This window comes from Triturus cristatus, chromosome 5_2 (assembly GCF_964204655.1).
Source record: "Triturus cristatus chromosome 5_2, aTriCri1.1, whole genome shotgun sequence".
In the NCBI taxonomy this organism is placed as follows: Eukaryota; Metazoa; Chordata; class Amphibia; order Caudata; family Salamandridae; genus Triturus; species Triturus cristatus.
The window spans coordinates 68,170,960-68,198,510 of record NC_140588.1 but is presented as its reverse complement, the minus strand read 5'-3'; the positions used below and the strand labels follow the sequence as shown (position 1 = coordinate 68,198,510).

General features: G+C 42.2%; 1 protein-coding gene across 1 annotated transcript in view; it reads right to left on the bottom strand.

Moving 5' to 3' along the window:
• The window catches only part of CHMP5 (charged multivesicular body protein 5), a 75,929-nt gene that overhangs the window by 7,075 nt on the left and 41,303 nt on the right, over positions 1–27,551 (bottom strand). Inside the window, exons 4-7 of the mRNA XM_085606861.1 lie at positions 18,043–18,136; positions 5,795–5,866; positions 3,160–3,268; positions 2,854–2,966 (exon numbers count right to left, since the gene is read on the bottom strand). Of these exons, the coding sequence (XP_085462987.1) occupies positions 2,854–2,966; positions 3,160–3,268; positions 5,795–5,866; positions 18,043–18,136 (388 nt within the window). The remainder of the gene's footprint in view (positions 1–2,853; positions 2,967–3,159; positions 3,269–5,794; positions 5,867–18,042; positions 18,137–27,551) is intronic.

Here is a 27,551-nt window from a genome sequence, read left to right as displayed (position 1 = left end):
GGATTGTGTCTGGGCTGAAGGTGTTACCTTAGCGGCCCCTATTGCCCGGTGGGTAAGAAAGGATCGCAGTTGGGTCTAATGCAGAATTTTGCAATGGGCAATGAATTATATTGCTCATTTGGCAATGGTGAATTTGCCAGCATCAATTACATCCCCAAATCACAAAAGGTTGATTTGACTAAAGTAGATTCTAAGTTTCAGTTAGATAAAAATGCAAGGGCTGTTAAAGGAGATAGTACGCAGAGTCTTGCTAACTGAGGACATTGGGAAAATGTTTAAATGATCACCTTATTCAGATGGAACTCTGATGACACTTTTAGGATGAAGGAAGGGTGAGGCCAAAGAACTCTTATGTCCCTGTGGGATATTGTAAAGGTTTTTCAGGCACAACACCTGAAGCTTGCTTATACACTTATCAGCTGTTGTGCCCGCAAAGAAGCAGGTCTTCAATGAAAGTAGTTTGGGAGAAGGGGCCGCAGGTTAACATTGACTCAAAATGCTGTAGTAGCAACCTAGCAAGAATCAAATTAAGGCCCCTGGATGTAGCGGGATACGGCACCCTTGGAAAAAAATGCTTAGATCAGTCAGATGTTTGACAGGCTCATCAGCTCTAGGGAAGAACTCATAAGGTTGATTCCTTTACGCCTCTATAGCTGAGGGGGCGGTACTGTAGGTGCTCACCTGCACTCATCGCTTATCCAGGAGATAAGAAAAAAAGCCCAGCCCAGCAAAAGAACCTTAACCACTTACTTCACGTCTTGTGTAGGATTTCCTGACAGCTGCCTGTAACTCCAACGTCTCTGTAGAAAGACTGAGATGTGAGAAGATTAACTTCTCAGAAAACAAGACCTCAAGCTGTGGGAAGCTATGATGGATTGCTCACACTTCCTTCCCCCGTCGACTGAAGTCTCTCCTCTGGGGTTGGTGGACATGGTCTCCAATCAGAAGGTGGAGCAGATCAGAGTACCACACCTGGTAAGGCCAGGCTGGAGCCATCACGATTCTCTGCACACTGAGCAATCCCAGGTTGTCTGGAGTATTTTCAGGATCCAAGGGGATGGCAAAAAGGCATACAGAAATTGTCCAAGACCCTATCTATTCAAATATCGGTGACTAACTGTTTGCACTGCAAGACTCCAAATCTGATAGATTGTGTCCAGAACTTCCTCAAGGATATAACACTCGTGAAGTGTAGGACACCAGCATAGGCTGTCCATTTTGGCGTTGTCCCCCACGATGAGCGAACCTGGTAGGATCATGGCATTTTACTGGTCTGACTCATACAGGGCTACAGCCAGCTGGATGAGGTGTACAGAGTGGGACATCCTTTCATCAAATGTAGAAGAGGGCCATGGTGTTGTTCACGTCAACAACCTGGATCTCACCAATGGCCGACTGCATTCATCTTTAATACATTTGTGTAGCAGGGCGTATCTGATTTGCCGTAAAAGGCATTGAAGAGATTACAACATTGTTAAGAAGAGATTACAACATTGTGCCCGCGAAGGAAGAGTTGCCGATGACTGCAAGCAGCATACAGGACACACTGATCAGAGTATCCCATCAGAGACTGGAGGCATGTTCCCATCATTTCAAAGCCAGAACTAAGTGATGGATGGAAAGATATGGGATACAACTGGTCTTTTTCAGATGGTACTTCTGCTGGCTCAGGGCCTCAGTGGAGTGGTGTGGCTCACTGGTTAGAGGCGGCAGACCCAGAAGCAGAGATCGGCCTGGGACCAGGGTTCGATTCCCGACGCGGCAGGGTCTTGGGCCAAGGTCAGCGGACTCAATATTTCTCGCCTCGGTGCCTACTCTAACCATGGATCCCACTCAGCAACTCTGGGCAATAGCTTGCTTAATCTCCACTTACGGCCCCATCAGCGCCGGGGATGCTTGTCTTCACCTTGGAGATGCCCAGTAGGGACCATCTCACAGGGAAAGCCAGGATGGGTTCCCCAGCGGTATACAGCGCCGGGACGCCCCGTTGCTGGGGCAGCTGTGCGCTTTACAAGTATACAACATTTACATTTACATACAGATCGTCAGAGGCAGCATTAAGACCAAAAGGCAGCATCCAGAAATGGCAGTGCTGGTTCATTCAGACTTTTATCCTCCCCGTAACCACAATGTAGATTCCACATCTCCCTCTTTTTTGGACTCTCAGCATAATAAAAGGCCATAACGCTGAAGTTGGAAGAGGCCCGAATTTAAAGTCTGCAATGAGCCCTCTATTGCACAGTCACCATGCCCTGGGTCACTGTGTTGAAAAATAGAGCAGTGAAGGGGAGGTGGTAATGGGAGTCTCCAGACATTCTGAGGGAAAGGGTTCAACATGGGTGAGGATACGGAGAATGAAAGGCAACTCCTAAAATAAGCTGGAACACAAGAACCTGGGTAGAACTAAACTCAATGCCCCTTCGACTAGGCACGGAAAATAGAGCTGTTGCAACGCCCATGACATGGTCCAATCAAGTCTCCTGCGCATGAAAGGAGCAAGCAATTGGGCAGAGATGAGATGTCAGAAGTCTTCTAAAGGATGCAAACTTTACCCTAGTATAAGACAGACCACAAATGCTCAAATTCAGTCCTACGGAGGCACACAGAGAAAAAACACCCACCCACCAACACAAAAAACCCACCATCTGGTTTTCATTTGATCACCAGCCGCACTCTCTTCTCCACAATATTGTTATGCACTTTATCTCAGAAAGCTGGATATACAGTGCATACACTACCACCTTTTGGATACCAGAGTAAATCATACACGCAGAAATAAAGCGGTTTGAATAGGTTACAGCATTGTGTTAGCTGTTCAAATGGAAGACAGTGATGCAAAGATTGTTGTCCGACCTTGATTTTAGAATCACTCGGAACCCCCTCTGGAATTGATGGGGCAGATGCAGCTTCGTCCAAGTAAGAGGTGTCTTCATCAGCCAACAAGTCATCACCAAGAGCATCCAGTTCTAAAATGACAACACACCCATGATTTAGAAATAAATATTAATGAAAAGTTAGATACATTGCTATTTTTTTTTTAATTTCTGGACATAACAGACATGAAATAAACAAAACCTTGATCAGGAGTGACTGGCTCAGTGAGTGTGCGCAGTTCTGAATAAAACATTAGGTTGAATGGAGGAAGACAGCTTTACTGACCTGCTTCCAAATCATCTTCATCAATTTCCGGTGTTCCGTAGCTGCGGCTGAGTGCCTCTTGGACTTCATTAGCATCCTCCATCATATCCTCTAACTGATCTTGCAAATCCTACATCACAAAACATAATTAGTCCCATTATAAACCAAAGGACATAAAAACTAAATACACAACAAAGAAATGCAAGTCACTTGTTTTCAGAAACAGTTATTTCATAGGCAGGACCTTCGTACTGGGTAAACTGGTTCCAAGCCAAATAATGTTTTGAATAGCTATTTGGTTCAAATAATCGTTTATTGCGAAAAAGAGAGACCTTTGCCACTACGTGGTTACAGAATCACTACACAGAGCATCACTATGAGCAAAGCGCTACTTATGATGCCCTTTTCAAGGGCTGAGAAGATTTACAACTGTGCTGTGACAGTAAAGCAGTAGAGAGCGCTCAATACAGGTCTAGGTAGTCCAGGCAGCAGAAGCTATAATCATACAGTGCAATGGGTCATATGTCAGAACTGCACATAAAAGAGCTATTTACTGGATACAGACTGTGGATACCAACTCCTGAGGCATGGAAAGCAAGAACAATTTACTAACCTACAACTAAGGGCGCCATAGCCTTTGGTGAATGCAGGTCATCACTCTTTTAAACTGACCACCGTAGGCAAGACTTCATTTTAAAAGATATATAAACTACATTCTGATAATTAAAAATGCAGACAACTGCAGTAGACGGTAGGGACTATTTTGTTTCTATTGTCTCCTGCATTCCACTTTAACTGCCTGCTTCTTTAGGAGAGGCTGGTTCTTTCGAACTATAAAACATTTTCCCTCACTGTTACCGTAACAGGTAATAAGCACACCAGCATGGGAATTGAAGACTGGAATACTGCACAGAACACAGGACTTGTGGATCCAATTAGATAGGAGAAAGGCACTCGTACCTTTCACCAGATGGGGTGCAAGTTTTCATTCCTTTAATTTAGTCCCATAGCAGAGCTAGCCAAGGTCTTGGTAGACTGCAGTTTTTCCAAAAGACAAACCTTTGCAAGAGTCCTCTGCCAAACCTAGCATCAGCATCAATACCTACATATCAGAACCTTGTGAATGTGTACAGATACACATGTTGCACATCACAACATTACAGAAACCCATAGAGGATGACCCCCATTTCATAAATTATTTTATTTTGCTTTGGAAAGTTTCACCCAAAGAATTAAGCAAACACTAATTGATGGTTGGTACAGAGGCGAAAACAACAGAAGCTGGTGTTATTTGCAGATGACGGACTGTGTCTGATAACACAAACTATTAGGATCCCTTTTCTGACATACAAGACGCTATTCCAAAAAGTATTCAGGCTTCACATATAGTTTGGAATATCAAGTGCTCCAGACAGGTAGCACCCAGCACTTACATCATGCATAAAGGTTTCTCTGGAAAAATATGAATATAAATGCTTCAGCCTAAAATCGTTTGAACTCCTATACAAAGACCCACAAAAATGGAGAAGGTCGAATACATATTGGTTAGAAAAAAAGAGCATAGTTCGAGCAGTCCATACTGGTTTTATGGTTGTGGATTCTAGAGGCATGACTAAAAACTATTTCAGAAGGGTCTAGAAACTCTGTAGAAACCAACAGACATGAAGAGCTCAACAATACTTAAGCATAAATGTGCTTCCTCTCAAGGCCACTACTTATCCACACCTGGGTAGAATGGTCACCAAAAGCACCTGATCTAACTGCAACAGCAAAAGTACAGAAACCACGAAAGAAAAGAAAACAAAAAACCATTTTTTTAAAGAATGCTGAGCTGGGGCTATTAAAAAATCACCTGGCTATATAAGGAGATGAAGATCTTTCAGAGGAGGCAACAATAGAGGAAATAATGAGAAAATAGAAATACAAATCAATGAAGGGAGAACACTTGCAAAAGGGTGAGGAATAATCACATGAGACGGACCAAAAAATAAGAGGGAAGAATAACCACAAATGAGTGCTTAAGACTAACCCGTAAGAGGATATGGATTCATAAGGAGAGGGGTGAAAAAACATAAAAGGAGTGTTTAAAAAAAAGATCTCTAGGAGAGAGGGATAAACACAGAGTGGGTCGGATTTAAATTAGCCATGAGGAATCAGAGTCATCAAGAATGAACACAAGCAGGGAGAGGGAAGAATAACCAAAACTGGAAATAAATGCAATGGACGGCAAAAACGACGTCAGCTAGGTAGTGGATCAGTGAGACAACCACAACAGGAAGCGTAAAAAGTAACAAGTGGGTCTGGGTGTTTTAACAGTAATCCCAAATGTTACTTCTTTCAACTTTTGTGTGAGAAGACTGCTCAATTTCTTCATTATTGCCTCTAGTGCACGAAAGCCCAGGTAAATGAAGTATGGCAAAGAAGCACCATCAGAAGATGGCGGCCACACACTAGAGCAGTTTGCACTTACGATCAATATCATCATGCATAATGAGTCAATCTATGGTCAATGCCCAAAACCAACATGTTTTTCCAGACACAACCAATCTATAACGAACTAATTACCAATAAGAATTTTCTAGAACAGATTCACATTACAAAAACAGACTTTTTTGTGCTCATGTTTATTATATCAATTGAAGAAACATGGACTCACCTCAATTTGATCAATTTTGACTTGTTTATAGGCCTTCTTCATTTCTTTTGCACCGATCTTCATGGCATCAACCTGGAGAAATGCAAATTAAAATTAGAGCTCAAAGCAGCGTAGTTCACTTAAAAATGTCCCTAGTTTTAAAACAACACGCCAGACTCACTGTGTCTCTCTCAAGCTGCCAAATCTAAATGTACCGTGGCAAGACTAGAATAGGGTTGCCACCAGGCCAGTATTTTCATGTAAAGGACTCTAAAAATATTTGGGAAATCGGCAACAGTTGTTATTTTTAATCCTTTGAAATATAAACCTTAAATAACAAGTACATACAAGAAGTCACTGACTAAAATATATTCTAGATAAGCATAACAATTAGAGGTAACATTGGCCCAATTTTCATGTTAAAATGAAGTTCGGCTTTAGACAAGCTCTTATTCCAGTACTGCTCCCGACATTTCTTGAACCTGTAAATATGAACAAATTAGCTGTATTTTTCTTCAGGAAGGATGGTACCACCAGACTAAACCGCTTGTGTTTGGTGCGTTAATATGGAAAACACGCAACTGTGGTCTTAGCTGCTTCTCTTCTTTGTCTCTTGATGGGACTATGTATTTTTCTCAAAAAAACGGTTTTCTTCACTGCTAAATGGCTGTGGTCTTAACTGATTCTCTTTTTATATCATTATGTACTTCCGGAAACCTGTTTATTTCGCTACTAAGACTGCCTTTCCAAGGTGGTCTTCCAAAGCGTTTCTCTGGTGCTCTCCACCAATGAAGGTGTCTAGGCACTTTACCTACACACAAAACCACTCGGCTGAGAGAGGATTCATGAGTTTCCTTCTCAAAACAGGAAAAGGAGGGACATGGAGGAACATGGTGGGGATCAGAAAACAAATATATATAAATATTGGTTCTATAGGCTGCAAACATCAGCCCCTTCTTTTAGTTACATTTAATGGCAGAGAAATTAGAAACATACTGATCTCAGCTTTTTTTTTAAAGTAAAAAAATGGTATTAAGAGAAATTATAGGTATAACAAACACTGAAAAAGATATGAGTTACATCAAACTTTGAACAAAGCTAAGAATTAAGCAAATCTCAAATGTATGAGTAATACTCAACAGAGGAAATGCAAAATCAAAAAGAATGGATTTCAAGTAGAGAGAAAGAAAGGGAAGAAAGAACAAGCGGAATGAGTCAAATTGTAACAATATGAAGTACTTGAGTATAGTGGAAAAAATATATTGAAAGCAGCAAATACTGCAAGATTAAACATTCAATACAATAAAAGAATAGAATCAACGGAAATGCTACGTAGCAACAGTAATAGAAATGTGAAATAGATAGGTGGTAAGTGGCATCCATAACCAATTACGTTAAACTGATAACGAATGAGCTACGGTTTTATTGATCAAGCCTGTGACTTTGACAAACTAAATTCCAACAGCATTGAAGTGTGATGTTGTCTGTAAATTTCCAGTTGGAGGTAATAACACGAATGCCGACTGAAATCAGAAGATCTACAAATTTCCCAAGCATTCTGTTAGAAGAGCAAACATTCAGGCTACCCAGAAACAGTACATCATGAACCTGAGCGATAGCATTAATTTGTTTCCAAACTAGAGATCAGAAATAGGAAAGACCTTGACAGGTAAAAAACATGAAAATGTGTTTCTGGGTGCGTAATGTAGCACCAGCAAGTGTCTCTGTGTATAGGTTTAGCCTTAAAAAGACGAACAGTAATATAAGAGTCTGTTATAAAAACAATTTAAAGTTTGAGAGAGACTAGCGGTACAAGCTGTGGAATGCATCTTGTACCGAATGATACCCCACAATGAAGTAAGCCAAAGAAAGTCTAAGTCAGATTCACACATTGTTTCAGTTATTGTTCTGGTCCTATCTGGGTTGGGTAATCCACAAAATGTATATATGATACCTGCCAAACGTTTTAGGAATGGGATCACGCTCAATGGCATGCCACTAGCTATTGTAGATTCTTTTGATTACTTGGGCATTAGGATTAACTATAAAATGAAATGGAACAGCCATCTAGCGAAAACGCTCTATCAAGGACATAGTAAGATTGCGCCCGTTGCTCTTTTGGGTTTGCTTGAGACGCACCCCTGAACTTGCCAGCTATGCCGCTGCCTTGAACGAGATTATCAATTTAGATAAAAGTAACAAGATCAAATGGATCTGCAATTTAAAGCAGCTGGCCATAGAAATTGGTTATGGGGAGGCATGGTCCAGCCAGATTCCACCCGCAAAGCAAATTATTAAAAAAGCTTATTGGGACTGGGTGAAGGGAGAGGAAGATCGAAACCCCAATCGAGGGATCCTTACTGATCAGTTCCTGGAGCGCAAGCCTGACATTAAAACTGAGCAGTATCTCGACTTCATACAATCCCCACGAGATAGAACACTCTATATGAAGCTTAGGATAGGAACCCTCCCTCTCAACGCTCTGGTAGTGGGTTGGAAAAAACAGAGCGTAACATCTGCCAACTGCCCCGGGTGTTGCGCCCCCAATGAATCCATTTCCCATTTCCTCTTTGCGTGCCCGGCTTATAGGGAGGCAAGGAGGAAATGGCTTAGCCCAATTTGCAGTAATTTGGGTTTTCGGGATTTTAGGGTGGCGTTGCGCTCTATTCTAACCGATGCCTCTCCCCTTGCCATGGTTTGTGGGGTAGCTAAATTTTTGGGGTGTGCATGGTTGACGCGTATCAAATTGTTGAGGCCTAACCAGAGCTGGGCCTCTAGAGTGACATGTGAATTTTGCTGTGCCAAATTAGGAAGTGTTTTTTATTTGTATATATTCCTTTTTTTTATTCTAATTTTATACTGTCACATGTGGCACAATGATGGACTTTTACTGATTATTGATGAATCAATTATGTTCGTACTTTTATGATATTTTTATATCGAATATCGTGTTATACTACATATATGATACCTGCCTTGGAGTAAACATACATTGAGCACAAGTGAGGAAACATGCTAGTAAGGGAAGGAACAGAAGATGTGTATGGGGGGAATCAGTTTGTACCAAGGCAGAGAGTTCAGTATAATGGGTATGCATGGTCTCTGGGAAAATGTATAAGGCAGAGAACTCGGAAATAGGAATAAGGGAGCCAGAATGGAGAAACTGTGAGATGAGGAATAAACCCTTGTGCATCCATGGTCTTTCCATTTTTCTTAAGCCAAGTATTATGCCAAATAGGGCTGTTCAAGAACTAATCCGTTGGAGCTAGAAGAAAAATGTGCAAGAAAGTGGTAGGCAACCAAATCATAGGAGGGCAAGGACATGAAAAGAATATGTTAGTGAGGAAAAGGCAACAACACAGCATTTCAGGAGATTGGGACAGACATATAATAATGTATTTGCCTAGTACCAAAAGCCCTAGGATAGGTAATGAAGTTTGGGAAATTAACACTGCCTGAAATCGTAGGACGTCTCAATTTTTGCAAAGAGATTCGAGGTGGTTCACCCTTCCATAAAAAGTTAGAAAGAAGCTTGTCAATTGAGCTAAATAATCCTAGTGAGTTCTTAATCAGTAAAATAATAAGGCAGATATTAATAACGGGGAGGAGCATTGTTAGACTCGACAGCCTTAGGGTGGTCTTCCCCCACAGTTTTTCCTTCCTCCTCCACTTTTCTGACTTTGTTTTTGCTGGCATGAGGACTCTGCACACTTCCCTACTGCTAAACCGTGCTAAATTGCTTGTACTCTTCTCCCCTAAACATGGCAATATTGATTCATCCCCATTGGCATACTTGCAATGCATGTACCCAGAGCAGGTAAATTAAATACCACCCACCTAAGTAGCCCTTTAACCATGGCTCAGACCTGCCATTGCAGAGCCAGTGAGTGCAGTTTTCAGTGACCTGCTGAGCTGGCAAAAAAAGCCTTTTGCAAGGCCCAAACTTTCCCTTTTTGTACAGATATGTCACCCCTACCATAGGCCTGGACAGCTTAGAGGGCAGGGTGCAATGTATTTAAAAGGGAGGACATATACATTTAAGTTTTATATGTCCTGGTAGTGACAAACTCTCAGTCAGTTTTCACTACAAGCTCTATTTCTCCCATAGGATAACATTGGGATTACCGGATTACATTTTATAGGTGTAATTTCCAATTGGGAAGAGATAAAACCTCCAAATCTGGTGTCTCTGGATACTAATTTAAAATCCTAACTTATGGTGAAGTCTGATTTTAATTTACAATTTTGAAAATGCCACATTTAGAAAGTTGGCAATTTCTTGCGTTAGCCACTTGGTGCCTGCTGTCTGTCTCTAATCATATCTGGGGTGGGTAACAGCTGAGTTTGTGTATTCCCCTAGACAGCCACACACAATCTGAGCTTAGGTGGGACTTGAGGGGCCATTCTGGAAGGATGGGAGGGAGGAGCTGGGCCTAGCCCCACTTACAACTGAATAGACTGTGCCCTCTCCCCACACAAAGGGCTGCACTGCCCTGGCTGGTGTGGAGCCAGGGCAGGAAGGGCAGGGTCTCTGTGCAGTTCAAATGCCTGTCTCTGAAGTCTCACCCACTTCAAAGGAACAACTGTGTATAAGTACTGGACCTCAGACACTACCACTTCAGTACACTTCTGGACCTGATAATACTATGCCAGGAAGGACTACTGGGCTGCTAAAAGACTGCCACTCTGCTGGACTGCACTCTACTGGACTCATGCATTGCTGATCTGCTGCCCTCTTGCCTGGGTGAGAAGGACTGGACTGGACCTGGTTCACTTGACCCCAGAGTGACTCCAAGGGCTAGCTGGCTGGCCTCCTGATCTGAAGCCTAAGGGACATAACAGACTTCCAACCCCTGCACCTAGACTCTGCCATCTGTGAGTCTATCCTGCTAAGTGGTGCCACCCCAGTACTGGACCCTTGGAAGTGGGCCTAAGGTGCTTCCCAGTGGAACTGAAGCATCTCTTCTGAGCAAAGCCATCAGTGGCCACAATCGACATCTCCTTGGCTGAGCTGCGCATCCCGAAGCTGAACCAATACCTAGACTGCTACATGGATTGGAACCGTTGCATCTTGGGACTCAGGGCTCGAAAAAGAAAACAAATTGCACAAGACCTGCAGGTCTAGTAATGTGAAACATCTACTCGACCCAACTGAAATGCACTTGACCTCTGCCTCAAGAAAGCTGAGCAAATGTGACAAGTTAAGATTTAAAAGCCTTTTAATTAGTCATTCACTTTGTGAGCAATAAAGAAGTCTTTAAATCTTGCTATCTTGTCACATTTGCTCTGCTCTCAGAGGCAGAGATCAAGCGTCAGTTTGTCTAACCTACTCGCCAGAAAGGGCGAGTAGGACCTAAAAATAGCTCGTCTTTATTGAATCTGACTCGTAAATGCGAGTGGATTTTTCGAGCCCTGGGACTGATGCATCACCTATGGAACAGTTTCTGTGTGATGCTTCACCTAGGGTAAGCTCCTTGCATCCCTCGACGATGACATCGAAACTCTGCTTTGCAGCTTCACTGCTCTCGACGCATTGCTCCTGCTGCGCCTTGCATCCTCGATATCGGACTTTGCATCACAAGCCCCAGACAGGATCCTTGACGTGGACCCATCAGGACCTCGCATCGCAGCCTTGTCGCATCGGCAAACCAATGCATTGCCTCTGATGCATGACACATCTTCAACGCAGATCCGCGCAATCATCCGCATCCAGGATTTAAGGTACTTTGCTAAGCAGGCCTAACTAGGTCCCTACAGCCGACCTGCTCTCCACTGCGATCAGCCTGAACTTGTGACTTTGTCCTAGTCCAATGCAACCAGATATCCCCAATTGAGCTTTGTGCTTTTTCACACTATTTTTCAGTATACATGTTAAAATTCCATATCTCTGGTTCTACTAATTGAATTTGTGTCGTTTAGGTCGGATTTAATTTATTAAAATAAAAGTGATTCTTCTAAACTGAAGTGGAATCATTTCGAGTGGGGTTTTCACTGCTTTTCTGGTTGAAGTGTGGCATAAATGCTTTACACACACACTAAAGTTAAGCCTGACTGCTCTGTGCTAAGCTACCAGAGGGTGAGCATAGGTTTATTTAGAGTTCGCCTACCACTTACTGTGACTAGGATTGTGGTTTCTGCTTGAGCAGGGCTCATACCCCAGTCAGCCAGTAACCCAATTTCTAACAAACATCATTTTGATGATCTCTAAATGACCACACTATGAAAGATTTAGTGGAGACCATTTTGTCGAAAAGTGATGAAGTTTAGCTGTAAGGACTTCTGAATTTGTCTTCAGAGTATCCATGAAAGTTGTACGATACCAAACTCCAAAACATTTGATTTTGGTGGAATTCCAAGATTAACCTACCTCAATAAAGGGTTGTTTGATACAGTGCTTTTCGAGTGGCATTACTATTGATTTGTCTACATTTAATTTGTAGCCAGAGACAAGGGAATAAAGGTTGACTTCATGAAAAAAGCAAGGAGAGAAAATTGTGGATATGACATAAAAAGAAAAATATCATCAGCATAAACAGTGAATTCCCTTGACGTTGAACAAGGACATTTTTTTGAAGTCGTTAATTGATAGTCAAAGGGTTCCAAGACTAAAACGAAAAGCAGGGGAGATACAGGAAAACCATGTCTAGTTCCTCCGTTAAGAGAGAACTAAGGGGGATTGTATACCATAAGCTGTAACTGATTAATGTGGTGAGGAATAGACCACAGAAATAACTTTTAGAAAATAAGGACCTAACCCTTGCCATTGCAAAGCTTTTAGTAAAAAAAAAAAAAATTACTCTTTGTTTTTTTAAATGCTCTCTCTGCATTCAAAGATAGCGTTGCCAAAGTGTCTTATTTTATGGGCTTTGTTAATTATATTTGGAATCCTATCAGAGTTGTGAGCAACATTTAAATCTGGAATAAAACCAAATTGCTCGAGATCTATTAAATCGTGCATCAGGGAAAGTAATCTTAAAGCTAAAGCCGTAGCAAATATCTCACAATCGGTATTTAATAAGAAAGAAGATTGTACATCTTACATTGGGTTAGGTCTTTATCTTTCTTGGGAATTAGACACATTGTGGCTTTTGAAAAAGGGCCAAAAGAAAATTTCAAATTAATGAAATAATTAAGTAATAAGTACTTTAAAAAGCATGGGAAAAAGGAGTTTTGAAAAGTGAATGTAATATTCAACAGTGAAACCCCCTGTTGCTGTTGGTAAGATGCTGCACTACCAAATAAAGGTCCTCTATATGTAACAGCTGTCCCAGATTAAGACAGATCCGGCAGAGGTGAAAATTTGGGTTTAGGTTTAGCTGATCTCAGTTTTGACCTGAGCAAAAAAAATGACTGGGGCACTTAGGCAATGAGATAACCACAGTTAAAATATGGATACATTTAAATGCTAAGCAAGCAGGTTTAAAATCACTTTGGTCAGCAACAGGTAGTCTGTTCAGAGACTGCCTAATTTCTGAGATATGATCTCATCTTGTAAGACCACAGGCAAAGTTGTCTGCCATGACTGAACCATTAGGGACCTTTTAAGTGTGTAATGTACTGCACTAGAATAAGTGGGAATGTGTGATGCATTGAAACAACCATTGGTGGGTTCTAGATCAACCTTTACTACTGAATACTACTACTTGCCGACTTTTTCTTTCTGTTTTTTGCAAGTGCATTCACTTTTGTTGTTGATGAAAACACTTCTACTGTGAAATATTTCTATGCGTTTACTACCTTTGTTTCTACAATATTCCTACAGTTACTTGTAAACCTCCACAGTCTTAAGACATTGCCCCTAGTTGTAGTAGAACCTTGCTCTGAAAACGTGTTTGACTCCGATGCCTCTCCCTGTAAGGCATTTGGTTTTAAACTTTCAGTACTTTTTAGCAGCCTTTATATTGCAGCTGATTGTTTAGTCTTTGTGTGTGGTCTGCCCCGCCAGACACTTTTCCAGACAAGGCCTTATAAAACTGTGCAAGAGGCAACTGTTGCATTTTACTTTGAGTTATACATCTGCATATTTACCAAGGCCACCACCTTGATTGCAACACACCGAAATGTGGTTTGTAGGGAAAGATAACTTGAAAAATCCCTGTCCTCTTTAGTTTGCTTTAAAATATTACTTTTCCCTCCATATTTCTCCACAAACTTGTAACATTTCAGTTGCTTGCCACCTTCCAATCCTTTCTTTCATGGCTTCCAGAAATCACTTCTTTATGAACTAACTGTTCTGAGGTATCAAACATATGACAGATATTTCTGCAATCAGCCAATTTTTGAATTTTGGATAAAACAATTAAAACATCAAAATATTACAGGCACTTTACAAAGCAAAGAAAATCCATAATATTAAAAGCAACTAGTAAATACAAATGCATTATTGTAATTTTAACATATTGATCACCATGTGCAAAGGTAGTAAGAAAAACCAACGGTATTCAGCTCAAAACACAGTAAGGAAACTTAACTATCATAAGACATTATATGTTATTATAAGACACAAGTCTAAAAAACAAGACATGAAAAGTTTCAATGGCCCTTTACGAAACTAAAGGTATGTAAATCAAATGATTCCTACCATAACCCTAGTCACTCATCTATTTTTTTCACAAAGTGACTACAAACTTCCTGATATTCATATCATCTGGATACCTAACATCACAGCTTTCCAAACTTTTCATGTTGGTGACACACCTTTTTGTGAAACAATTTTCAGGGACTCTAACTCGAGCTAGCGAGCCCGAACCATCTAAGGGGGGTTCGGGGGGGTTCTCCCCCAAGACATTTTTGAAAAAGTAGTGGGCAAATGGTGCATTTCCAAGCAAATTTGAGAAAGCAGGAAGGTTAATAAAGCAATTGTTAATCTGGTCTAACAAAGCCAGTGACTGGCAAAACTGAGTGTAAGCAAGGTTAGGTTTGTGCATGAAACAAGAATATAATCATGCACACATTGACACATGCCCCAGTGATTTACGGCACAAAAGGGCAGGTGCACAACCTGCCAACCCTTTCAACTACGCACAAAGTCCACCTGCTGCCTTGCTGAATATGACTTATACAAAAATCCGTTCAGGAAGGGGGAACACATCCACACACACAACCCCCCCCCCACACACACACACACAACCCCACACACACACACACACACACAACCCCCCCACACACACACACAACCCCACACACACACACAACCCCACACACACAAACCCACTTTCAGGGGAAAAAAATCAATATAACTGAGAGACACTCAACAGCAGTCCATAAAACCTTTGGGACTGCCCACCTCAACAAGGAACAAGGCCTGTTGTGCGCAGTTTGACCATCGTCAAGGTTAACAGCTGCTTACAAGGAAAGACAGAACCCTACTTTTAGTATTCAAACCTTCAGCCATCCAAACATGGGCTGGTGATGGCAAAATGTGCATCTTTACTCTTTACCAGTGCTACAGGATTGTTGGGCCTGTTTGGAATTGGATTAAAAAACCTGGGGGCAAATTGTTTGCTCCACATTTGTGAATCAGGACACAATAGATCTGCTGTTTATCAGTTTCACTTGCCTTTTTTGGCCACTCCTAAATTCCAAGTGCAAATATGCTGATGGCCTGTTCGCCTTCCCCGTTCACTAAACTCGATCAGCTTTTGTCCACATGTAGATGTGAAAAGTGTAAGTTTGGAAAAGTGCACATTTTGGTCATGCCCGATTTGGGCATTTTTTGTTATTTCAAATCCATTAGAGAACAAGCTAGAACTAGCTGTTGGTGTGATCATGGCCGAACCATTTAGGTCTCAGTGCCTCCGTTGTTCTATTAGCCGAAGTTATCAGTGCTTAGAAACAAGCTAAGAATCGGCGCTACTTAAAACACAGGTTGTTACTTTTACATGCAACTCTTGGCCTTCCGGTGCCAAGGCGTCCCCACATACCCACTTTGTTTCCTGGCTGTAATATACTGAAATGAGAGCCAGGTGTCACGTCGAAGGTACCCACTGGGGCTGTCTCTGTGAGGGACAAGGCTTTCCTATATCCTCTGCTTCCAAGCTCCGTCTAAGGTACACAATGTTTCATATTTATTATATATTCAGGTGTAGGCCCCAGTGGGGGTGATGGGTGGGAAGGATTTGTATTGCATGAGTTTTATCGGGAGGCAAGAGCAGAGCTGGAAATCTATACTGTTTGTATAGCATATACAGCTTAAACTCGGCGGAGGGAGTTTAAAATACAGAGATTTAGCGGTTTAAAAGTGCCCCAAAATGGTCGAGTGCCTGGGATGGTGGGGTAGAGGTGGCTCCGATATCACTGTGTCCCAGCAAGGCCGCGTGCTCAGGGCCGTGAGCAGCGCCTTAGTGGCTTTCAATATCATTCTCAGTAGTCTTAAGAGGCCCCGATACGTTTAGGAAGATGTGTGTGTTTTAGGAGGTTAGTGGCAAAGTTTAAGACCTTGCCCGATGGAAGAAAAGAGTACTGGGGAGGCTTACAAGTAGCCTATTGCAAAGGTCCAGTGTGCTGAGTATGGATGGGCTAACCAGTTTTTTAGCTGTGCGGAATGAAATGAAAGAATGCATCTCCCATATTTAGAAATTGACAGCATGCTGCCACAGTGGTTATGAAAGGTTCCCAATGCACAGAACGATTGAACAGAAAGCAGTGATTTCTAGGAGAGGTGGCAAAATTCATGAAAAAAAAGTGGACAGATTTAGGAAAAGGGAAAGCCCGAGGGGGGTACAAAAAATAGAGGACCTCACTTTTTTATTTAATCATCAGGTTGGACTGTAAACACAACCAGTACCAAACAGCAAGCAGGTAGATAAAAATATGCCTGTCAGTGGAGAAGGTGGGACAGAACTGGAAATGAGAAAGATTTGGGTGTGATCTGCTTACAGATGGTGCAGAGAGAGAAAAGGGAGGGTCCCAAAGCTGAGCCTTGAGACACACCGACCAAGAGGGAGTGGAGTGAGTGTATAGTTTAGAATTCTGGACTTTTTAGAAAGAGTAATTGAAGCATGTTGGACTTGGCCCTTTTTCCCTGAATTTTTCGCTTTTGTGGGAATAAACATGTCATGTTGATGTATTTGAAATGCAGATGTTAAATACTGCGCAATGGTGTACGAAGGTTTATTTTGACCATTGTGTAAATGTTACTTTCAAAATGGATGCCATTCCTGTCTGCACATGTGCCGCCTGTCTGAGGTGAGTTGGCCGTCTAGCTGTCTGCTTCCCACCCCCAGCTTTTGGAGGGAAGCCTGGCACCCAGGGTGCTCTACACCTCCCCCTAAACCAGTTGGGACCGGTTCCCCAGGGAACCTTCCAGAAGCTTCCAGCCCTTTCTGGTGGGAGGGGTGTATAAATAGTGGAGCTGGGATGCCATATGGTCAGACTGAACGTGGACTTGATTGAGAGGGGACACTCTGCCAGGAGGTACCGCCGCAAGGGCCTGTATGCTGGCCCCTGAGTCCATCTGTACCCCTCTGCTGTCCACAGGGCCAGTGAGAGCCTTCGCTGGAGTGAGGACCGCTATGTCAGGAGGAGTGCCACTTTATGGGAGATGACTGCTTCTAGGAGCTGCTGTCCTGTACTGATGAGTGCCCACTGTCTGCTGATCCTACCCAGCCTTGCCTGCCTGCTCTGCTGCCCTAGCACCTCATGAGTGCTATACTGGGACTGCCTGTACTTCAAGGAGGTGAGGAGCGTGGGTGCTACCTTCTTCTGTGGGGCCCTGGACTTGTGAGGTCCCTAGCGCCTTGGGAGCGATATATTCAAATATATATAGCGCTGGCAGCGGCCAGATTGGCCATGCCTTGTAAATAGTCCCCCTCTGTAAATGACTATCTGGTGCCAGTTGGCTCCGTGTTCACCAACGTGATTGCATCCTACTGTATTGGGTATAATACACAAGTTATTTTTCATGAAACCTGGTGTGGAGTCTCTTTTTGTAGTGTGCCTAGTGGGTCGCCTGCGAGTGCTGCGCAGATGCTTTACACATTTCCTCCGGAGTTTGGCCCACCCGCTCTGCACCAAGCTACCCGTTTCTAACAAAGCGGTTGAAGAAGAAAGGGTTGAGGTATTGAGAGGAAAGCAAAGTAGCACAAACAGTACTGAAATAGGTACATGTAGCAGCCTGTGAATAGATGGAAGTGATTTTGGTGAGTAGAAGTCATGAAATTTGCAACATGAGCAAATGCAGTTTCAAGAAAAAGAAAACGTCGTTAGAGATGGAGAAGGTTATTAAATGAAAGGTATAGAGTGAGGCAATACAATTTCTTTCACCATACCGTTGTCTTTGTATCCTTCAGGGACTGGATTGTGTAATTTGCTTGTTCCATGTTGAAGGACTGCTGTGACAGGTTATCTCTCTGCTGTTCATACCTGTGGTTCATATAGTAAAGTGATGTCAGAGGATAATTTCTTCTTTATAATTCTGTTTATTTAGCAGTCGTCAACAAATTGTACACAGCATCAAGTAAAGGCAGTATTGCCCACACGCAGGGGAGCAGATCATAATTAAAATGATACACCAGACAAGAGGAATCAGCGATTTAAAAGGGTCAGCAATAATCAATGCAGGGGTGAACAAAAGCAAATGTGCAAAGCTAGAAATTAATGTGAGAGGTATAAATGTTTACATGTGAGTATTTAACTTCAGTTGGCCATAAAGTTCTATTGAGAACAATGTTCTTCACACGCATAAAGACGTAGAGCAAGCAAGGAATGATTTGTATAGGTAGTTGTGGAGCAGGTGTCACATGTTTTCTTTCGAGATTTTATCAAGACTAAAAAGGTACAAATCTGACAGATTAATGGTATTTTAAAAGAAAAATGCACATATACATATTAAACTATATCACACAAACACACTCATGTGATGCTACCACAAGACTAGCAGAAAACAAACATACACAACTCTAATTAATGAGGCACAGGTCAACATTAAGACATAATTCAACAACATATACCAATTTGGTAAGCTCACTAAAGACTGAACTGTAAAGAAATAAAAACAAACGTATTCATCAAGCAAAACCAAAAGCCGTGTTCGCGCTGGTAAATGCTCTGCATTTGACGGCTAATTAAACCTTCTAACTACCTGAACACTAACTTGTCATACTGCCAATTCATAAGGTGTACGAGTGCAAAGTGCTGCATGATTAAAAGAGACTCAAAAAGTATAACTGACGCAAGATGACACTTGTCCCAGCTTTGACACTACCTTCAGATTCTTTGTCGAGCCATTGCCATTTCAGAATCATTTCTGACAACTAACATACTCTTAGAGGCTTGATCACCTGAATGCATAGATTTTTTATTTTTTTTAAAATACATTTTACTATGTTTTTTCTTAAATGTACGGCAGTATATAGACAGTCCTACCCATCACTTTGAGCAACATACAATTGATATGTTCCAAAAAACTTGAATTGGGGCCATGCAAGATCGTGCAAGAAAGGTCCTACCAACCCCACATCATATAAGGCACTCCGGGGTGGATCCTATCAAATACATGCAAATGGACCATTGCGCCGTTCATCCTTAGGAGTATTTCGAACTGAACCAATTCAAAACTGGCATAGATTGCCTTCTCCTTGGCCTACACCGCTGCACTTCCTCAATCATGATCCTCCAGTGGCTCTAAATCCATTTTCCATCGAACACTCGACCATCCCAAACAGAGAAATCAATTAGTGTCTGAAAGACAATAGGCTATGATGACAATGTTGTCAAGAGGCGAGCATTCTGACAACTCTGAGCTCACAGACTATAATTCTGCCAGGTACGCTTGAGATGCAAGAACTGGAAGTATTCAGCACATCCATTTCACATTCTCCTTGCAACAGGTGAAATGTCTTCATGGCAAATGGTCCCCAAACATCATTCAGACTGGGCAGTCCTATTCGGTCCCATTGTCAGAATCCACCTAATTGTGTCAGGTCACGTATTCTGTCACACATCTATATGAATTGGACCTGGCAGTTTTGCAGTAGGCTACCTACCATGGCTGTATTTCTTGTACTCCATATTATTACGTCCAAACATCCTGAGGCATCGTCTATCTACAGGAGCCCAGTGATTTAGAGTGGCCTGCTAGGAGGCTCAGGAATAATTGTGAATATGAGGGAAATCCACACCTCCCACGTGGAAATTACTGCTTGGTATTTCTTTTTAAAAAGAATCCTTGGAGACCTCTGTACCAGAAAAGTAAAAATCCCATTCACCGGTGTATTCTGTAGCACACAGAAAAGTTTTTGAACAGCAGTATTTTTTATAAAATCGTTCCTTCCAGAAGGGGCAAGGTGAGTCTGCTCCAGTGTTGCACATCCTTTATGAAGTTTGTCAGTAATGTTCCAAAGCGACGGTCACAAAATCTGGGTTTGCTAATGGTAACTTCTACGGCATACTAGGTACTTACATTTGTGACGTGCTCTCTTAAGGGACAATTGACCTGGGGTGTTTGTGACCCAGAATCCATCGGAAAGAGAACCTATCTGTTCAAGTTGATTTAAAAACTCTAATGCAAGCTATACTCCCTAAACATATATGATAAGCTATGGATCGTATTTTCAGGATATGCGACATATAATTGAATGTGATTATAATGTAGCATTATCCTGTCAAACCACTGTCCCCAACAACGATACACTCCAATTGAAGAATTCCCCAGAATTCAGCAGATCACCAATTCGAAGGACAACATAAACACCAATATAAGGAGGCAGAGAAGGCACCCCGTATTGTACCCCTTTCGAGGTAGAAGATGTAAAATATTATCCCTTTGACCCTGGATCTCTCCAATAGTCTGATATAAAGCAAAGTAATTTATCCCATATACCAAGGGCCGAAGTTAATTCTTTCAAGACCTAAACATAAATGGCCATTCCAAAGAATCAAATATTTTTGGGGTGTCTAAAGACATGACAATAAAAGGCTCAGACAACATCCAGGTGAACAGTTCTGGCGAAATAGAATAGGAGATTGCTTTTGGTAAGTCTATCATGCATAAATGGTGCTTGACATTAACAAATGTAGGGAGCCGTGGGTGCCCATACAAGGCGGTGTGGCAACATCAACGTTTATGAATCCAATTCTGCAGATTCCAACTTCTGAAGGTAGTCTCAGACAGGTTGCCAAATGTCCTGCAGCCTAGAGGTATGGCGTTGAAGAGAGGCATATAGTTCATTGTTAGTGTTACAGTAAATCAGGCTATTTAACCAGGCTTTGGCAGTAGGCAACCATTTGCTCCCCCAGTGAAGAGCGATCTCAAACTTGGCCAACAGAAAAGCAATGGCGGTGAACCGCTGAACACTCCTAGGTATATCCTCAACATAGCCCAATAGGGGGTTGAGTAGTCCCAGTCGCATATAGGTGGGAAGTTGAATTGGGCCAGGATCATAGTTTATAAATCAATAAATAGATTAAGCTTCCAGTGTCAAGGCAGAGTCGCTGCTCTTGGAAATGGAGGCGCTGATTTGGGTAGCTGAGTCAGTGGCTCTACTCCTCAGGTGTGATGCTGCTGGAAGCAGGTTGTGAAGTGTTTTGAAATGCAGAGAGGATTGGGGCTGAGTAGTCGCATACTATCATAGGTTGGAGGTATAGCGAATCAACACTAAGTTTTGATAATCGATAAATAGTTGCTTGTATTAGCGTCTAGGATTTAGGCAGAATCAACTCACAATGGCTGCTCTTCTTGGAGATAGAGTGGCTGTTTGGCTGGACCGCAATCTTGATTTTAAGGAGCAAGCATACAAGGTTGCAGCTTGTTGTTATGGGATTTTAAGAATGTTAAGAAAGATCCTCACCTTGCTACCTTTCCCTGAAAGAAGAGTGCTGGTCCAAGCCCTGATCTTGTCATGCCTTGACTATGATAACACCCTATGGGAACCTCACTTACTACCATAAAAAAATGGCAGATTGTGCAAAATTGCGCATCACGTCTGCTCACAAATACCTCTAAATGCCTCTCAGCTAAACTGGCGCTTGCATCGCTACACTGGCTCCCAATTCAAGAGAGAATCCAGTTCAAGGCTCTATGTATTACACACAAAGCACTCTCAGGCAAAGGCCCGCCTATCATTAGGTCTATTATTCGACTATCGCTCGAATAGGTCTTTAAGGTCAGATAACAAGCAATTGGCGGCAGTCCCAAAAATAAGGAAAACACGAAGTTGAGGACGTTGCTTCGCATACAAGGCCGCTAAATTGTGGAACCTCTTGCCCCTCTGTATCCGCCTTGAACCGAATTATCTGACCTTTCGTAAACAGTTAAAGACCTTTCTGTTTCCCTAACCTCCGTTCGTGGTCGAAGTTGCACCGCTATTCGCGCTGGGATGCCCCCGGGTAACCATGCGCGCTATAAGTGTCTTTCATTTCATTTCCAGCTGGCTCTCCAGTGCCACAAATCAAGAATAAATATTATCTACTTTCTTCAATAACCCATGCAGGGACTCCATCATCACCTTTACTTCCCTCGGCAGGCCCTCTTGACTTGCATTCAGTGTTTTCAAATCTATGATTCAGCTTGTCACAAGCTTGGCCGAACTGACTAAAAAATCCATCCTATGTGGCAGCAGTCCTGGCCTTTTCAGCGAGTGTCACCATTGTATCTGAAGGGCCTTCATGTTCGATACCCAAGGTGACCAACCCAGGTTGTCAGTCAGAGTTTTGAAGGACTGCATTTTGTGGGCCCTGCTAAGAGCCCTCACCTATTTACATTTCAGTACCAGACTTGGCAACCAAGCCTTGATTCACTTGCTGCCTCTTGCTCAGCTGCAAGCCCTGGTTTTCTCTGGAACCACAGCACTAGCTTTCGGTATAACTTGTTCACCAGCCTCACATTCAGCAGGATGCAACACCACTGAAGATGCTAGTGATTACCGCCATCTTGCATTAATTGAACTGGAAGGTGGTTGGGGTGCTAGTCTGGCTGATTTCTCTTCTACCGAAGGACCTTTTAACAATCCTACACACATCATAGGAAGCCCCAGCTGTTCAACTCATTCCAAGTCATTTGGTGAAGGAATCGCTGGCTTAGTACAGCAACATCATGGGTCCAAAGTGTTAACCGCACAAAGCTGTGGGTGGAGACTTCATGCCTGTTTAGCTTTTCTGATGCTTATTCCTTATGTAATCTAATCAACAGCTGATTCTTTCTCCTTGCCCCATACTGACATGAACCCATTGTTTTTCTCTTTTCCATCCTTCCTTCCTTTTGGCTCTTTGGTGGATTTCTATCTGCTGGTGAAAAATCCGCTAATGCGTGTAAGGCCATCACTTTTTAACAGCTCAAATTCTTTTACAAATTAAAGAAATACAGAAGTTCTGGGATCATGTATAGGAGTTCTGGAAGGATTTGTATAACAGCCATTGTAACTAGGTCAGTGATCTTCTCATGGACTTCAGATTTAAGCGCCAAAAACTTTTAGCTATGTTTACTTGCACACAGAAAGACTGACAATTGTAGTCTGGTCAGCAGACCTTGACTATTTTACCGATTTTACGAACAAATCTGTATCATCTATGTTACATTCATTGAGCCAGAGCAGCATAAGCTAAACTCGCCCCTCAAGTGTGGCACGTTGTTAGTCCTGTTTTGTGGTAGAGTTTGTGATATTTTTTAATGGAATGTGATGATGGGTTGGAGAGCAGATTTATGCACAGTTTGAATAATGTTTTGCTTTGGCTAATCACTAGAAATAACCATGATGCAGTCTGATTTTGCTTTGCCATGCAGATGTTGAAAGTGGAGAATGTGTGCAGTGGAGTGTTTAATTTTTAGTGCCAAGAGGACTGCAGAGAAATACATTTTGTGCCAGGTTTTCCCATTTTACACTTTGTGGCATTGAGGCTGTACATGCCTGAGCGAGATGGCTTTTGCTCATTTGTTTTTGTTAGTGACAGATGCATGGAAGTCGATGAAGGCCTGCAGGGAAGTGTAGTAATAAAGGAAAAGGTTTGCTCAATGATGTACAAGGACACGTTTTTGAAGGACCAGGAGGAGACTGTGGTGGATTTAGGCTGTCCTTTTGTGTAAGGATGCAGGTAGGTAAATACCTTTCTAAACTCTACTATTGTTGTTTTTTTGTACATGTGAATAATATGCGCTCAATATAGGCTGCAAGGCTGAAAATGCTAATTAAATTTGAAATTTGATAGGGTAAGGAATCGTTAGGCGAGGAGAGCTCCAGTAGGGTTTCTGTCAAGGTTTTGGTGGTGATTCCATCATCACCAAGGTAGATATTCGAGAATGGTGAGAAGACATGCTGATGAGGTGACCTTGGAGAAGCAAAAGGTACTGGCATAGCAAGCAGGGGACAATAGAAAATGCAAATGATTGTTTGAGTAGATGAGAGAGGTGTGGTGAAAGGCATTCAAATGCATGCAGGGAGGCTAGGGATTGGCATGAAAGAGTCCATATATGTTTATGCTGGAGAGGCTGCCATTTTGGTTTGTGGACTTGGTGTTTTTGGATGATGCTGAAGCGATCAGAGTCAAGCTCATACAATGTGGGTGTGGATGCTGGGGTCAATGAAGTTGCAGCAGAAAAGAGTGAAAAAGTTGTGGCGACATTATATTGCAATTGCTAGAGGCAGGTCTGTTTGCCAAATGATTAAGATCAAGAGACTGATTAGTTTGGATGGCGTGCAAGGGCCTGTCAATAGTGCTGATTTGCATGAGGTTGGATGGTGTGATTCTTTGTGGTAACTGAGTGTTGAGTTTTGTGTACGTGAAGTAGGTTAGCGAGTTGGGAAGGATGGGGGGCGGGGAAGCAAAATCACCTGAACCAGCTAAATTATACATATTCATTACTTCATGCCTCAAAGATCCCCATGTGTGTGTGGGGGTGGAGGGGAAGGTATTCTACCTCTAAGTATACTAAGATGCTAAAAGGTAGAAAGTCCTCTTAATGAGTCAAAAGATTAACATGTCCCAAAGGCAACTAAAATAGGTAATAGCATTTAGACGAATGAGGGGGCTGTGCATTATCAATTGCCTTTTTTCATAGACAAAACTCTGAAAACTCTAGTGATGTTAAATATTGAGAATGTGAATCTGAAAAAGGAAACACTTATGTAACTGAAGGACTAAAATAAGGCAGTGGTTATTCAATCAGTTATAGCATGAAAACAGAGTGGAAGCTGTGTTCCATTTCTGGCTATGGTGCATGACTGCAAAGAAAGTAGTTTCTAAACTTATAACAGATCACGAGAATTGCTTTGCTCTTGAACCACAAAAAAACAGTGCAGAAAATGGACCACCAGTTAGGTGTGCCTCAGAAAGAGAGAATTCTTTCTTCAGTCAGAAGTCAAGCAGAAATTACAAGACTCTAATGGGCAGAGACAGTTTGTCCTTTAATTAGGTCAATATTCCAAGATATTCAAGGGTACTCAGCCTCTGCTTGACAGTGGAGCACCTTAAGAACGAAAGAAAAAACCTTCAAAGGGAGTTTTATTTTTTTACTTGACCACTATGAAAATGTACACACTGAAGACACTAAAGTAAGCCTGCTTAAGCCGAACACACAGTAATCTTGATTCCAAAAAAGAAACAACTAGGTTTTCTGTGGCATACTTGACTTATCTTCAAACTATAGCAATAACATAGAAGCAAAAATCTGGTTCATGATCTTGTCCAATGAGAGCCACTAGTGGCGGGGGCAAAGCAGAGAACATTATAGAGGGGGAATTACCTTAAATGCAAATTCCTCTTCCGAATATGAAGCCTCAGTAAAGTGATTTTTTCTTTTTCTTCTCCTTTAAGGAGCACGAGCTACATTAAAATAAAATGCAAACAGGGGACGTTGGTGTGACGTTCTTTGTGTCCACTATCTCGGTCTATACAGCCAATCACAGGGGTTCAAAAATAGCGACCTGCTCAATTGATATTCATTAGGCAGGTCATTCTATAACCCTTTCCGACTGGAAATGTTGAGATGCAACCTGTAAATACATGGGTGGCATTGCAAAATTAAAGAATGGTTCCCAAAAATTGGTGTGCAGTTTGTGACCACGTTTCGCTACTACTCTTTTAGTTCATTAGGCATTAGTCACAAGAGGATAATGTAGCCAGTATGATCAGAATCTGAAGCAATCTGATTATTAGTCCTTCTTAATAAGTCTTACTAGTTAATACGGCATAAATAACAAAAGTCGCTAAGTTTTCATTTCCCAACAAGTATTGCAAACTCACAGTTCATATTCCAGAAAAAAAAATTCTAATGCATTTTGGCAATTACAAAGAGCAATATAAACGGGTCATTATTAAGCAAATTCATATAAGAGGGTCACCATCAGATCCCAAATATGTCTCACTGCTGTATTAGATGAGCATGGCAACATTTTTGCCAAACGTTTACTTAAAAAACTATGTAAGTGAGCCAATGAACATAAAATTATAAAATTCTGTCAAAGAGGCTTCCAACAGGCATGCTCTACTATCGCCAATATCGTGGCTTTAAGATTAATCATCAAAAACGCACTGGAGGGGAAGGAACAGGAGTTAAATCATGTTACATCCACTACTCCACCGCCTTCAACAAAGTCAACAAAAAATATCTTTGGCAAAAATAGCACTCATCAGGAATCGTTTGAACCCTCTAACATTTTCTGGTAACACTACCTAGAGACTCCTGGGTGTAAGTAAAACAGATCAACGGTACTGGTCGAACCCACATTTTTACTAACTACAGTTTAATGATTTGAACAAGATCACAGGATATTGAGCCAAGGCCAGGACTCGAACCTGGTTTCCCAGTTCCAACATCAGTCTCTTCCTGGCAATACATGTATTTTTTTAAACTTATTTTTTTTTATAATAATCGCACAGCATTGAATACCACAGAATGGCAAGCACAAGAACAGCATATAAGTGAGGACCATATAGCCCTATACAGCCAAAAATATACCATAAGCATACTTTATAGTGCACCAAGGTCGTAGACCACAGCGTACCGCCTCTGGCAGCCGTACTGAACACCAATCATGTGCGATAAAATGACATCTAGGACAGAGCAGGTGCATAATAGTGTGAAAATCCATTGCCGTGACAGAATAATGCCAACAAGTGAACAATGCACAATTTCAAAGCATAACCCCCCCCCCCATACAATTATACAATAACCAACAGTAGTAGCAGCAGCAAACCAGCGAATGTCCAGGGGCGATCAGACAGAAGGGGGAGAGAGGGCAGGATCACGGACCAAGGTAGGTAGTGATTGGGACCATGTCACACACCCACAAGGGGTGGCCCCACCTGGAGGGGGTAACCAGATGGCCAAACTCGATTCAGAGCCCAACCCATTGAAAACAGCCACACCCCCACCGAGAGACAGCCCCGCAGAGATAAACCAATTACCAATCAGGCTCCACCCAGGAGCATACTAGGAGACACACTCACTCTCTTTCCCAACTCATCCATCCAAACCCCCAGCCGCACAGACCCACACACTCGGACTCCGCCACATATCATTCAGGAATTCAGGGAATCTGCCCTCGAGGTCCCCGCGGGGCCCAACCGACCCCACAATCCGTGAATGTCCAGAGGGTGTAGCCTGCGGCTTCTCCTCAGCCATCAGCCCTTCCAACACATCACTCCAGATCTCTACATCCAGCTCTGCGTTGTCATCAGTGCAGGCCAATTTTAGCCGTTGCTTCTCTGCCACTCACTCAAATACACCCTCCATCTGACCAGCTTGGGTGGGATGTGTCCAATATATTGCAATGCAGCGCTTGGCCAGCTCCAGTCCCAGCACAGTGAACTTATGCTGCATTTGTGTCCTGGTTTCAGGGTTTGA